The following is a 13,183-nucleotide window of genomic DNA, read 5'->3' as shown; positions in this document are numbered from 1 at the left end:
TTAGTAAACTACTAGCATGCTACAGCTGATAAACAACAACTGGTGCACTGCCAACTGAGACATAGACATAAATATACTATTTTGACAGTAATTGTTTGGGTCACAGGACGAATACACGAATCGTTACATTGCCACACACAGACTGCCATTATAAAAGAGAGTCTGTAAAAGTGTTGAAAACCTCGAATGTCACACAAAGTCAACACACATCATGGACATTTAAACCATAAAAGTTTATTATTTGCAAAAACGTCCTATTCTAGAAAGGCAATTTTCATGTGTGTGATGTCATCTCAGTGTAAAGTGTATTTGACACACCAAACAGGTTCAAGGAAAGAGTAGGGCTGACACTGCTGAAAATTACAAATGACCTTTTAATTGCATCGGACAATGGACTTGTCTTGTTAGACCTTAGTGCTGCGATCGACACCATTGACCATCACATCCTATTACAGAGACTGGAACATGGCATTAAAGCTGGAACTAAGCTGGTTTAAATCCTATCTATCAGATCGATTTCAGTTTGTACATGTTAACGATGAGTCCTCCGTGCACGCCAAGGTTAGTCACAGAGTTCCACAAGGTTCTGTGCTTGGACTGATTCTATTCACCTTATATATGCTTCCTCTAGGCAATATTATTAGGAAACACTCCATAAACTTTCATTGCTATGCAGATGATACCCAATTATATCTATTGATCAAGCCAGATGAAACTAACCAGTTAATTAAACTTCAAGCATGCCTTAAGGATATAAAAACCTGGATGACCTGCAATTTTCTGATGTTAAACTCTGACAAAACTGAAGTTACTGTACTTGGTCCCAAACACCTCCGAGACACATTATCTAAAGATATAGTTACTCTAGATGGCATTGCCCTGGCCTCCAGCAGCACAGCACCATAAGGAACCTCTGAGTTATCTTTGATCAGGATTTGTCCTTTAACTCCCACATGAAACAAACTTCAAGCACTGCCTTCTTTCACCTACGCAAAAATCAGGCACATCCTGTCTCAAAATGATGCCAAAAAATTAGTGCATGCATTTGTTACTTCTAGGCTGGACTACTGCAATTCCTTATTAACCGGCTGTCCGAATAAGTCCCTTAAGACTCTCCAGTTGATCCAGAATGCTGTGGCACATGTACTGACAAAAACAAGGAAAAGAGATCATATTTCTCCAATTAGCTTCTCTGCACTTGCTCCCTGTAAAATCCAGAATAGAATTTAAAATCCTTCTCCTCACCTACAAAGCTCTTAATGTTCTGGCACTATCGTATCTTAAAGATCTCATAATACCATATTATCCGACTAGAACACTGTGCTCCCAGAATGCAGGGTTTCTTGTGGTTCCTAGGGTCTCCAAAAGTAGAATGGGAGCCAGAGCCTTAAGTTATCAAGCTCCTCTCCTGTGGAATCAGATCCCAGTTTGACTTCGGAAGGCAGACACTATCTCCACATTTAAGAGTAGGCTTAAGACTTTCCTCTTTAATAAAGCTTATAGTTAGGGCTGGCTTGGGTGAGTCCTGAACCATCCCTTAGTTATGCTGCTATAGGCCTAGAGTGCCGAGAGACTTCCCATGATGCTCCTCTTTCCTCTCTCTTTCTCTCCCTCTCCATCTGTATGCATTTTTTCATTACTGCATGTTACTAACTCAACATCTTCTCTGTCCTGTAGTTTTGTGCTTTCTCGTTTCTCTCCTCTCTCCTTCTGTCGCTATCAGCAGGTATTTCTTCCTCCAGAGCTGCAGAGACTGGGTTGTGGGCCACCTGCTGCCCCTGTGTTTCTGGTTGACAACTGCTACTACAGTTGTTGTTATTGGCTCTGTTACTAATACTGACAATATTGTTCCTATAGCTGTTAGCTGTTACTAATTTATTAATATTAACACTACAATTACTATTCTACCATTTTTAAAGAAAATTCTACATGGTCTTTGCATTGTGTCTCCCCCCCTCTCTTTCTCTCTCTGGCTCTCTGTCTGTCTGTCTGTCTGTCTGTCTGTCTGTCTCTCTCTCTCTCTCGGCGGATGGCTGCCCACCATTGAGTCTGGTTCTGTCCAAGTTCTGCCTCTTAAAGGAAGTTTTTCCTTGCCACTGTCGCCAAATGCTTGCTCATGGTGGGATTTGTTGGGTCTCTGTAATTAATATTACAAAGAGTACGGTCTAGACCTGCTCTATAGGAAAAGTGCAATGAGATAACTTCTGTTATGAATTGGCGCTATATAAATAAACTTTACTTTGTTACTTCATAAGGAGAAAGGCACTTCTTAATCAATTATTTTCGGGGGGGGGGGACATATGCAGACCTGATGTATTTTATTTTTGAGTGATTGATTATGAATAAAAATAAAATTCAAATATATTTTACTCAACAAATGTGCTTTTGTTTTAATAATAGTATGGCTCAATAGACTATATAAGACAGAAAGTCGAAACACCCACGTTTTCACAACTTTGAACTCGCCCACCCTAATGGAGATTGCTAGGCCTAACATACTGAACATTTACTCAGCTCCAAACTAATTAACACTATGTCAAAGAACCAGCACTAATCGCTACACTGGCCCCCAGCCTCAGAGGACAGAAGAGCTTAGTGGATAAAGTTTATTTTTGATGGCAACGTGTGTGTGCATTTTACTATGGACTGCTTTCTTAACGAGGGCCAGTAACGGTTCAAGTTCAATGATGGATCAATATCAGCTGTCTGTAACTTCATACTTGAAATTTGTAAGTTTTGCTATGTTTTATGATGTTTTACTGTTTATTTTGTAGGTTAGCCTGTTGAACTTGGCATTAGCATGTTGCACAGTTAATGTGGCTACTCCCACAGGCTGGGGCAATGTTGGACTAATATTGTAATATTGAGGGACAGTCAAGAGAAACTGTGTGAACGTTAAGGCCATTTGAGGCCAACTAAATAACAAGAGTAGTAGGTTGGATGCCGGTAACTGCTTTTTCATGTTGCTTTTTGTGGAACTTTACACTGCAGTGCTAGCTCAGCTAGCGTTAGCTTTGTTGTTAAACAAAAGTCCATTCTCCATGATCCTCGCTGGTGTGTGTGTTGCTGCTGTATTTAAATCTACTTGATAGACATACTTGATAGCTACGTGTGATAAAGAAATAGTCAAACTGCAGGAATTAATTTGCTTGGCAACGTTGTGTAACTGATTAGCATGCATTTACGCTACCCGGTAGAGTGCACTCAGTGCACCATGGCCCATTTAGTCAATCTAGAGATAACATGCTACAGCCCTAGAAAAGAGACACTACTGAGCATGTGCAGTGGGCCACACTACGAGGAAGCAATCCAGGAAGAGAGAAAACTTTTGTGTGATTTGCAACATTCATAGGAATGAACAGGATTTGCTATCCATAATAAAACACCATACATACATTTTACATAATTTCTCATAATACATGGAAAGATCGTCTCTAACATAAACTCAAGTCCAGATCCAGAAACATCTGAATTTACTTAACACCTCTTTCTTTTTTTAACTTCAGTTGCATGGCGTACCATAGAACACACACCTCTCTCATTTGGCATAACATGCAACTATCTTCCAGGAACTCCAATCATCAAGATATTCATTTTAATTCTATACACAGAACAAATTTTACTCCTGACACATGGCATGAAATAAAAGCCATACCCTCACCAAACAGCGCCCTGTGCACACAGAGTGAAAGTCTGATGGATGCTGTCAAACATACTGTCCAAACCAATCCCCTACTGACCTGCAGGCTTGTTACTTAATGTCAGCTCCACCATGGAGCTCTGTGTCAAACAGAGGCGCCTTTGCTATAGCTGGCCTTAAAGCTGCCTATCGATTGATAGGCTGCAGATGGAAATCTCCCTATTCTGACAATATACAAAGCTGGCTTTTAGATTTTACAGATATAAACACTGAGCAGTTAACATTCATCATACAAAAACAAAAAAAGCATTTCATACTGGAAACAAGCTCTTATTACTATAAAACTATTGGTATAAAAGTGGTTATGAGAGGGAGGGAGGGGTGGTCTCTCAATTGACTTGAGTATTTGAGATATTACTCATGTACTCTGTGGATTAATGAATACCCACTATAACTTTGTTTATATCATAATTGAAAGATTATCACAAAAACACTTTATCAATGGAAAATCAATGAGAAAATTAATATTGATGTTATTATGTTATCTTTTATCTGATAATTATATTACTTTCTGCCATGTCTGTCTTTTATTATAGCATTTTAAGAAAAGTGCTATACAAATAAAGTTAGTTATTATAATAAGGAATAGTTTTTGATGAATATATCAGCAAAGGCTGCAAAAATGTTCATGTTGAACATTGCTATACAAAGAGTTATTATTATTATTATTATAAAACAAAATCAGGGAGTGTATATTTAACTAAGATTGATGATGCTTGGTTTTGTGGAGCCAGTAATCCCTATTATGCATGAATACTGCATATGAAAGCCAAGGGAACACGTACTTGCTTCCCTCCCTAGCAACTTATGCAGAGACCTACTGATTGTTTCCATAGCCTTATATGAGTGTGTGTGTGTGTTTTCAGTCCAAACAGTTGCAATCTCTTGTGCTCTCATCACCTCTCTCTCTCTCTCTCTCTCTCTCTCTCTCTCTCTCTCTCTCTCTGTGTGTGTGTGTTGTCAGTATACATGGTGAGATGTTTTTAGTCAAAACAGCAGCTTTATTTGTCAGTCTAATAATGTAATTTATACACACACAGACATTTCCACAAATACACGTACACAGGCACCTAAATAGTTGTGCTCAGCATTATCCCCAGTACCTCTATTTACAGGCATTTTCAACAACAGAGGCAGTAAGATGTATGTCATCTGAAAGCAAACCTTTACAAACATAACTATCATCAACAATGATACTAACATGCATGAGATAATGACGTAAACACTAGAAGTACAACAAGAGAAAATACCATAAAATAATAATATCCTTTCACTCAGTGTTTCAGTTATCGTTCACTGACTGTTTTCCTTTTGATTCAACCTCCTTTAATCCTCCTTTAATTAATTTATTTATTAATAGTTACACTTACAGTGATGATAAGATATGATACGAGCATAAGACAGAAAACACTAACCAAAAGAAGAAGTTTGACAATATAGCTTCATAAACTGAGTAAGCTCCTTGTAATTTGCTTGTCTTGAGCCCTTTCCCAAAATAAGAAAAACACTACAAGTGGCCCGTTTCACATTACACATAGTTGTTTGTTTCAATGTATAAAAAATATATATTAATGCAGTAATTATTTGGTGTCTTAGCAGGAGTTGGATAAAACAGTGGATATTAGTTTCATCTCAGTGCATCCAATACATAGACAGGTCGAGGACATGTTTAGCCTAGCTTAGCACAAAGACTGGAAGGGAGGGGCAGGCTCTGGGGGAAAAATACACTTTCCAACAAGTTCAAAGTTGTCATATTAATAAAACAAATTCTCATTTTTTGGCCTCTTTGGGGCAGCGAAAACCTGCTGTAAACACAACACTGACACATTATCACATCACACACATTGCATATAAAGGTAAATCCAATGTTTACTCTCTTTTAGCTCTGTTTTTGGTCTCCACTAAGTGCTGAGAAAAATATCTGACCCTAGTCTCCAATGTTGTCTGTCTGCAGCTTGGTGCTAGACAGCTTGTGTACAGTGGATTATACAGCTGCCTGCTGCTGCTGGAAACAACACTATAAGAATAGTAAGACTGAATCAAAACAGTAAAGTTGTGAGCCAGAAAATCAAAACAATAAGCTGAAAGAAGCTTAAAAGCTCCATAGACCTGAGGGGAATTGCAGTCGGGTGATACTTTTCTGGTTCATTACTGCTATTGAACAGCAAATTGAACAATTTCACATTACACCATCCATAGTTGATCCACTGTTATTATGAAAATATTGATTAAAGTCACTTTAAATATTGTATCTTGTTAGTTAGCAAGGTACCCACCAATACGTCCAAGAATAGCTTGGTTTTTGTTTGGAGTTATGAAAATGAACAACACTGGCGACAGCGGTACGTCAGCTAAATGCTACACTATATGTAAATAAGGCCATTTAGAGTTGTGAGAATACATCTTTGTAAGAGCTAGGCTAGCTATTGCTCCCTGCTTTCAGTCTTTGTGCTATGCTAGGCTAAACACACCACTGATCTACCACTCTTTTAATGCGATTAAAAGACTCAATTGTATTCCCACCTATCTTTCAGTGAGACAGAAAATATCACAGTATTCCCTGAAAACGTAATGTTCTGTCTTTCAAAGATTTTATTTGTCATTGCTCTGCATATTTGCATACTGTAAAGTTGATTTTAAAAGAAATGTTCCCTTATATGCTGATTTGCTGTGTTAACCACCTTCAGTAAAGCACATTCCTAATGTGTGCAGTATAATTGGGGAGGGGGTGAAAATTGAATTTATGCTTTAGGCCTGAAAGTACTCATTACATATTTAGAATTTCCTAATGAACTACTGGATTTTACCTGCTAACATTTAACACACAATTTATTTGACAAGATGAGGAAAATAAAATGTTCAAACTCAAAGTGTGAGCAAGGGCAATATAATTTTGAAAAATAGATATCGTTACATTGTGAGAAACAGTATTGCATTTTTGATTGACATTTCTTGAGAAAGGAAAGTGACTTTGTTTAATTCAATTCAATTTTATTTATATAGCGCCAATTCATAAGAGAAGTTATCTCATTGCACTTTTCCTATAGAGCAGGTCTAGACTGTACTCTTTAAGAAAGTACAGAGAATCTTCCAAAGGTCTTTTGTGCCAGAACTCATCCTCCTCCCACAATGGAGTCAACCACAGTGAATAAAACCTAAAACCTAAAGTTGTGGGAAAAACTGAGGTAGCATGACCTTGTTGTTGGGCAAATTCATTTTGATCTGTATTTTTGCCTTATTTGTCATGGAAGTTCCCTCATGTCAGCGGGTTAGGCCCCACTTTACAGTATGTTTGAGTTGACTGAAAACTAGGAAGAACACAGCACTGCATCAGCCCGCTAACAGCCTGACTGACATCACTATCACTTTCACTGAGTTGACTAAACTGTTATTGCTATTACTGCTATTTATTTATTTTTCTTAATCCAACACAACAACCAAAAAAGCAAGTTATTTCTGCCATTGTGTGAAATTAATCCTTGCTAAATTCAACATTTTAAGAATGTTAAATAAAGCTAATGCAATATTCTTTATCCTACTAAATATTCTAAAAAACAAAGAATAAATTAGGAGCCAACCTGGAAAAATAGGAGAAAAACTATCCATCCATGTTTCCACTCCTCTTTCTCATCCATCTATCTGCCGAGCTTACACTAAACCCTGTTGTACAGTGACTGCTAATGGAGAGCGCGGGGGGTGTGAGAGACACCGCCAATGTGGTGGGAGGAAGAGAGAGAGAGATGGGTGTGGCCCAGAGAGAGAGAGAGCCTGAGTGAAGACTAAAATAACTTAGTGTACTTCCTTGATAAGCTGAGTGCAAAACTGTAATAAATGTTCACACACACACTCAAACATAAAGTCTACTGAGAGAAAGAGGAAATAGGCCTAAGAAAGATAGAGTGATTGTGACATTACACAAAAAGGTGAGTTACATCCCCTTCCTCAGCACACTGTTTCAGAGTAATTCAATTTTAGATTACATAAACTAGGAGTGTGAATTAAGGACAGAATACTAAGATTTCCAATACAAACAGAGATCATTAAAAATTTTCAACAACACATAGCACCCCATTCATATTTCATACAGAAATATTGGGCCTCATGCAAGATGATGATTTAGGAGAACTTCCTGCATTCACCAATTTTCTCTACTCTGTACTTTGAATTTTCTCTTAAGTACGAACACAATTTAAGTATGGTTCAGACCTGTCGTAGGAGCCATGTGCAATTAGTCTGCTGTTATCCAAACCCTTTTCACTAATGGATGAAGCAACTTTGAGTTTGAAGATCCTATAGAAATTACACTTCATAATTATGTTACCATTATCCTGTTGGACTCTGCAATTCGAATTCTAATATAATTCTAAATGTATTCATATTGCCTAACAATATCATCATTAATTTAAATTGGCTATTGATGCTATTGAATAACAATCAATAGGAACATCTTAAACTGCAAAACTATTTAAAATATGTACTAGTAGAAGGTTAATTTGTCTCTGTATATACTAAGGACGCGAGGGGTCTCGACGCTTCCCAGCATTGGACGCTTTATACTGCCACTAGATGTCACGACAGATGAATGACCAGTGCTCGCCTTCCCTGAAACACAACAGGAAACACTTCCTGTTGAATCGACAGTGGTTAGTTTACAGGTTTTTTGGAACTTTTCCAGAGCCAGCTGGATGCCCCTGATTTGCATAAAGTAGCCTAGATTCAACTTCATGCAAATGAAGAACAGAGGAAACGGAGAAAACTCTTGAAAGTGGAAGTTTACCACCTTAAATGAATCAGGACCTCCGGCATTTGGAGCAGATAGGGGTGAAACAGCTCATCCCGCCAGCGGTGCCGGCAGCACGGGGGGGCACTGCCTATCCAAATTAGCTTTTGTGCCCACCCAAAATTCATAATTTTATAATAAACATTAAATATGTTAAACATATATTGATAAATAATTAAAACTATTAATTTGCAAACAAATTCATAAATTAAAAATACATATAATAAAATCATGGCCAGGCCGGCATCAGGCTTAACTTACCTCCCAAATGGCCTCCTTTGCAAAATCAAATCTGACGGCGCTGCCTGACTGGCCCAGTGTGTAGGATTTAGTGGCATCTCGTGGTGAAATTGCAGTTTACAACCATTTGAATACTGCTCGCCTCACCCTCCCCAAAGAGTATAGAAGCACTGGTGGCCATGAAACTTGCGGGAAGAAAACGAGGGCCAGAGCCAGTGTTTGGCTTGTCCGTTTTGGCCTACTGTAGAAACATGGTAGTGGAAGAGGACCCAGTCCCATGGATGTATTAAGGAGAAATAAAGGGCTCATTCAACGATTCTTATTTTCGGGTGATTATACACTAATGAAAACATACTTATTAATATTATATTCCATTTCTGCCATATCATGTCTATAGATCACCCTAAATCACGCTGGAACTGTAAGTTGCAGTGTGTCTGTACCATTTCCTTCACACTGAAGATGTATAAGATAAAATAGTTGTGATTCCATATTTGTTCTTTCTGTTTAACTTCCCCCCAAAAAAGCCAGAACAACTCACTCTTCATATCTCAGCAGCTAAAATGGAGAACTATCAAGAGTATCATAAGGAGTCATCATAAGAGGGCATGACCTACCAGCAGTATGTTATTATTACCATGAGTGGGCAATATGTAGCTGACATCAATACATTTAACACCACTTTTGAATGGCATGATTATATTTGGAAATTACCTTGCCAGTTTTACTTAGAAGTTGAACAAAAAAAAACCCTGAAAGGACAACAAGCAAATGCATAATTTTACAAATTAGGCCTGAAGTAAATTTTATTTAAATCATAATCACAATATTGGTCAGAAAAATCGCACTTAGATATTTTCCTCAAATCATTCAGCCCTATAATAAAGGTTAATCAGCATAAGCTGATAAATAGTGGTAAACCAATGATGACCATGAGCCTCCTCTGATACACAAAGTCAAAGAGTTTCACCAGAGTAATGCAACATGCACAGACTACACAACATCCAGACAAACCAAATTAGCCACTAGTGCTGCACCATGATCCCTTGCTTCCCAACCATGAACACTGACCATTGTGTATTGGAGTGTCTAGCCAAGCGGAAGGCACGACTGTCATCATTGTTACTGTTGGCATGACAACTGCGGCCCCTGTTGCTGTGGGAATCATGTCCCCTGTCCACATGATGACTAAGTGACCCACTGGCAAGGTTATACACACATACTCACATTCACACACAAATATAATCCGAATCCTGAACTGACTCACAGCAGGAAACAGCACAGTAGGAAAACCCCAGATTCTTTCCCAAACGTGAACTAAACCTTTAATAACACAGGTGGCCGTATCATTTTTGTGTGTTATCTAATATCTGCAGATTTAGGGGTGTGTTATGGTCTACAGTTGAATGTCTGTTTTACTGTTTAGTAGTGTGTCTGAGGGTGTGAAGGTAGGTTGGTTATGGTTAAGGTTAGGCTGTCCACAGTGAATGGAAGTCAAAGCAATGTCCTAACAAGGATAGCTGTGCAAACTTGTGTTTGTGTGTATGTGTGGGTGGGAATGTGTGATGGGTGTGCATGGATAAGGCTTGGATACTGTTACTGCAGCTGTGAGCTGCCTTGTTGTGACAAGTACTAGATATCTGTTCACATCCTGTCTAATCAGGGTAGGAGGCTGAGTCTCAGCCAATGGCTCCACCTGCTGATCAGTATTCGGTATTACACCAGCGTAGGGAAGACCACCAATATTTATCCACAATGTTTTTTAAACCATTTAATATTCTGGTTCTTGTTTTTCACTCTCTTTCACTCATTCAGTCTTACCTCCTGGTGAAGAGCTTGAGTCCAGTGAAAGAGCAGCCGCTCAGCAGCTCCTTCTCTTCCTCCAAATAGATTGGGGGGGACAAGGAGAAGACTGGAGGGAGGGTGGAGGAGGATGGCAGAGAGGAATTAGAGGAGGAGAATGCAGAGCTGAATTCTCTATCACCTCCTTTTACGTTTAGCAACCTTTCTCCTTCTCTTTCTGTCACTCCCCTTGTTTCTTCAGGAGCACCATCACATGCTTCAAGTCCAGTCCCATGTCCCAGATCAGTGTCTGCTACCGGGTCAGGATCCATGACAAACAATTTATTCAGTTCCTGTGGTCTCATACCTCGTCACATTTTGCCAGGATAAGCTACAACTCCTGTAATTCTGGGTAATTCTTCCAAATTTGCAATATTCTTAAAAAGAAACGTCCTCAAATGACTAAAATCCTGAATATCCCGCTTAGTCCAATCAATGCCAAAGCAGGCATCCAAACGTTTCTGTAAGTATTCCAAATATTCCCCAAGAAATTCTTGGTGTTCAAAGGAATGCCATGTAGAGGAGCAGTTAAAATCCTCCTAAATGCAGGTTCTCATAAAGTCCTAAAGTAAATAAAGTTCTCATGGTAGGAAATATGACCTATAACCATATGTATACTATACTCAAAAAACTACAACCAAAGGACCACACCAGGGTACAATATTAAAATCACTACATTTGAAGAACTCCTCTGAAGATGTGATATCAACAGGACTGCACAAGATGTCTGACTACATAAATATATTTAAAGCTCCAAGGACTCAAACTACTATATGTACAATACTCAAAGTACTACACTTAAAGTATTAAAATTAAACTGCTAAATTAAATGTATTCTGCTTCAGGTACAGCAACAAAGCACTACAAACTTATATTAAGGTTAAAGCAATTAACTGTCCATCAAATACTAAACTTGATTTATGTTTAAACAAAATAGTATTATGAAGGTACAGTACTCAAACTGCCATTCTTAAAAGTATTACGCTCAGTAATATTACTACAATGAATTATTACTACACCTAAACAGCTCCAGGATTTCAAACATGGCGACCCTGCAGAGGCTACAAAGTCAATAATCCACATGCCAAAGGTCTTTTATAAGACACACAAGGTGTGTGTGTGTGTGTGTGTGTGTGTGTGTTTGTGGAGAGAGAGAGAGATTAGAGATTAGTGTTGAGTCCTGAGGGAGAGATAATCTTTCCCAGCATTCCTCTCCATGTATCCCACTCAGTACTAGTGTTATCAGAAGCAGAAATATCAGTATCAGTGCAGTAGTAGTCTAGTCCTGTGTTCTCTTCTCTTCTTGTCTTCCTCCTCCTCCTCTCTTCTTCTTTCTTGTTCCTCCTTCAGTTTAGACTGTTTTCCTCTCCTCCTCTCCTCTTCTTTAGTTACTTGCTGAGTTTAATTACACTCCATGTGAGGCGCACATTGACACACACGCACACACAGCTGAGTCGCACGCTGCTACACACACACTGATCCTCAACTACCCACCCAGCTAAAACCAGGAAGTGAATAATGACAACAATCAGGGCCTCCCTATTGCTGCCCTGTCATATGCCTGACTGAAATTCTGTCACTGACTAACTGCTGCTCACTACTGACTAACTGCTGTGGTCTAGTTTTTGTTGCAATGTTTACATTATGTTCTTAATATGGCCAATATCCTACACCAGGCTGAACAAGTCACACTCCTGAAGAGTGTCCAAGACAACAACAATGAGATGTTATTGCAGAAACAAATGAAATGGAGATCCCCTTGACTACAGTCATGTGTACGCCTTCATCATACAGCACCAGTGGCCCCGAGTCTTATCACATAAAGTACGTCATGAAAACATACACATTAACCAGCTACAGCTTTTATTCCTCTCTTTAGCTTCTTTAAAGTACTTTTACTGTATGGCTTTAGACTTGTTGACATTGCAGTTACACTTTTACCTGCCACCTTAAAGTTTGTCAAATACCTGAAATTATTTTGCACATCATTTAAAATATTTTATGTTGGTGATGCTTATCACCATGTAACTACAGAATAAACACAAAAGGAGACAGGGTTGTGCTGTGGCTCAGCAGGTAGGGCAGCTCATCCACAGATCGCAAGTTTGGAAAAAAGAGTTTTAGAAAAAAGGGCTATATAAATGCATTCTATTTACCAAAAAGAATGCCATTTCAATGTTGAACATTTATTAATGGTGTAGGTGGTTTGTTGCTACATAATAATTACTAGAAAACAAATGATAAATATTCACCAAATCTGACACTACACACTACACACACACAGCAAAAACAAAAATACACTCCTCTTGAATAGGGATCTTATTGTGTGTGTGTGGGTACATGTGTGTGTTTCATAAAGTTAGTGTACTTGCCAGCTAGAGCTGCAAATTAAGACAAAAGTGACTCCTGCATACAAATCAAAAATTCATGCTCTCGACTCAGTGTCAAGTTCCTCCAGCTGGTTATGGAGGAGCACCCAAAGTGTTAGCAGCAGTGGCCCAGTTACAATGTCCCCCATTATGCTCCTGTTAAGTCTGTGAGGGCTCAGGGCTGTCCCACTGTGAAATTTACTGTGAAAAATGTTTAAGGGCTCTCTGGTTGACTTTTTGAGCCCTGTATCC

At 38.7% G+C, this 13,183-nt stretch overlaps 2 protein-coding genes across 22 annotated transcripts in view; both read right to left on the bottom strand.

The window, feature by feature from the left end:
* The window catches only part of LOC122872195 (diacylglycerol kinase zeta-like), a 172,020-nt gene extending 159,910 nt beyond the window's left edge, over positions 1–12,110 (bottom strand). For 5 of the 21 annotated variants that reach the window (XR_006377047.1, XR_006377048.1, XM_044188099.1 and 2 more), the window contains exon 1: positions 7,279–7,748. Coding sequence is in view for 1 of the 21 variants with exons in the window: in XM_044188106.1 (XP_044044041.1) it covers positions 10,542–10,867 (326 nt within the window). In the remaining 20 variants the exon portion in view is untranslated. Of the gene's footprint in view, positions 1–7,278; positions 7,751–10,541 lie in introns of those variants that run through there. The other 16 variants (XM_044188094.1, XM_044188102.1, XM_044188096.1 and 13 more) reach the window with 12 other exon arrangements.
* The window catches only part of LOC122872197, a 53,779-nt gene that overhangs the window by 6,786 nt on the left and 33,810 nt on the right, over positions 1–13,183 (bottom strand). The gene's annotated exons all lie outside the window — the stretch shown is intronic.

Source organism: Siniperca chuatsi, linkage group LG24 (assembly GCF_020085105.1).
Source record: "Siniperca chuatsi isolate FFG_IHB_CAS linkage group LG24, ASM2008510v1, whole genome shotgun sequence".
In the NCBI taxonomy this organism is placed as follows: Eukaryota; Metazoa; Chordata; class Actinopteri; order Centrarchiformes; family Sinipercidae; genus Siniperca; species Siniperca chuatsi.
The sequence above is the reverse complement of the archived record's forward strand: the minus strand, read 5'-3'. Positions and strand labels throughout refer to the sequence as shown.